This window comes from Colobus angolensis, unplaced genomic scaffold (genome assembly GCF_000951035.1).
Source record: "Colobus angolensis palliatus isolate OR3802 unplaced genomic scaffold, Cang.pa_1.0 Scaffold565, whole genome shotgun sequence".
Lineage (NCBI taxonomy): Eukaryota > Metazoa > Chordata > Mammalia > Primates > Cercopithecidae > Colobus > Colobus angolensis.
Genome location: NW_012119210.1, coordinates 194,902 through 196,090, shown reverse-complemented (window position 1 = coordinate 196,090; position 1,189 = coordinate 194,902). Strand labels below are relative to the sequence as shown.

General features: G+C 46.6%; 1 protein-coding gene across 1 annotated transcript in view; it reads right to left on the bottom strand.

Annotated features, from left to right (window-relative positions):
- The window catches only part of GAL3ST1 (galactose-3-O-sulfotransferase 1), a 3,643-nt gene extending 3,046 nt beyond the window's left edge, over positions 1-597 (bottom strand). Inside the window, exons 1-2 of the mRNA XM_011961699.1 lie at positions 589-597; positions 3-57 (exon numbers count right to left, since the gene is read on the bottom strand). Coding sequence (XP_011817089.1) covers positions 3-57; positions 589-597 — 64 coding nt within the window. The remainder of the gene's footprint in view (positions 1-2; positions 58-588) is intronic.
- Between the last annotated feature and the right edge of the window lie 592 nt (positions 598-1,189).

Here is a 1,189-nt window from a genome sequence, read left to right as displayed (position 1 = left end):
ACCTGCCTTTGCCTGCTCTGTGGCCCCCAGCAGGGTCCAGACAGGGACAGAGAGACACTGGAGAGATAGAGAGACAACCACCTTGAAAGAGAGAGCCCCAGGGTTGCAGACAGAGATGGTGGGTGAAGCAACTCAAAGAGAGGTTGGGGAATGGGGCAGGGAGAAGGTTAAAATTTAAAAATTAAAATGAACCAGGTAGCAGAACCAGGGCCCCAAACTTTCCACTCCTTTTAATTTTTAAGCTGGTTGATAAGAAATAAAAGAAAAATAAACAGAAGAAAAAATAAGATAACTAATACTCGTTACCTTATTTTTAGTTATTTTTTCTTCTGTTTCTTTTTCTTGTATTTTTTATAAAAATACATATTTAAAAACTTCTTCAATTTTACTCCAAATTCTCCTAGATCCTGAAGTTATCTTATTTTTTATACCTTTTAGGGCATGATAATGAAATTATTTCCTTTTTTTATACTTTAATTTTTTAAAAATAGAGAGACACAGTTTCGCCATGTTGCCCAGGCTGGTCTCGAACTCCTGGGCTCAAGCAATCCGCCCGCTTTGGCCTCCCAAATTACTGGGATGACAGACGTGAGCCATTGCGCCCAACCATGAAACACTTTTCTAGGGCAAAAGGAAAAAGGCTGGGCACAGTGGCTCACACCTGTCATCCCAGCACTTTGGGAGGATGAGGCAGGCGGAGTGCTTGAGCCAGGAGTTCAAGACCAGCCTGGGCATATGGTGAGACCCTATCTCTACAAAACAAAATTTTAAAAAATTCACCAGGCGTGGTGGCACATGCCTGTAGTCCTAGTTACGTGGAAGGCTGAGGCGGGAGGATTGCTTGAGCCTGAGTTCCAGTGAGCCATGACTGTGCCGCTGCACTCCAGCTCGGGATGACACAGTGAGACCCTGTCTCAAATAAATAAATCAATAAATAAGAAGGAAAAGAAGAGCCTCTCCCTGTGCCCTGTGCCACACTCCCCGCCCCCCAGGCCTGGGCCAGGGCTATCTACAGGAAAGGCCAAGAGCTCTCTGAGGTCTGACTCCTTCACCTTTCAGAAGGCACAGCCAGCCCTACCTGTCCCCTGTGCCATCCATCCCACAGTGGTACAGGTGAGGTACCCAGTAAGAGCCAGGGTTCGTCTCTCCTCACTGGCCCTTGTGCCCCTGGAGTCTATAGGGGTGGATG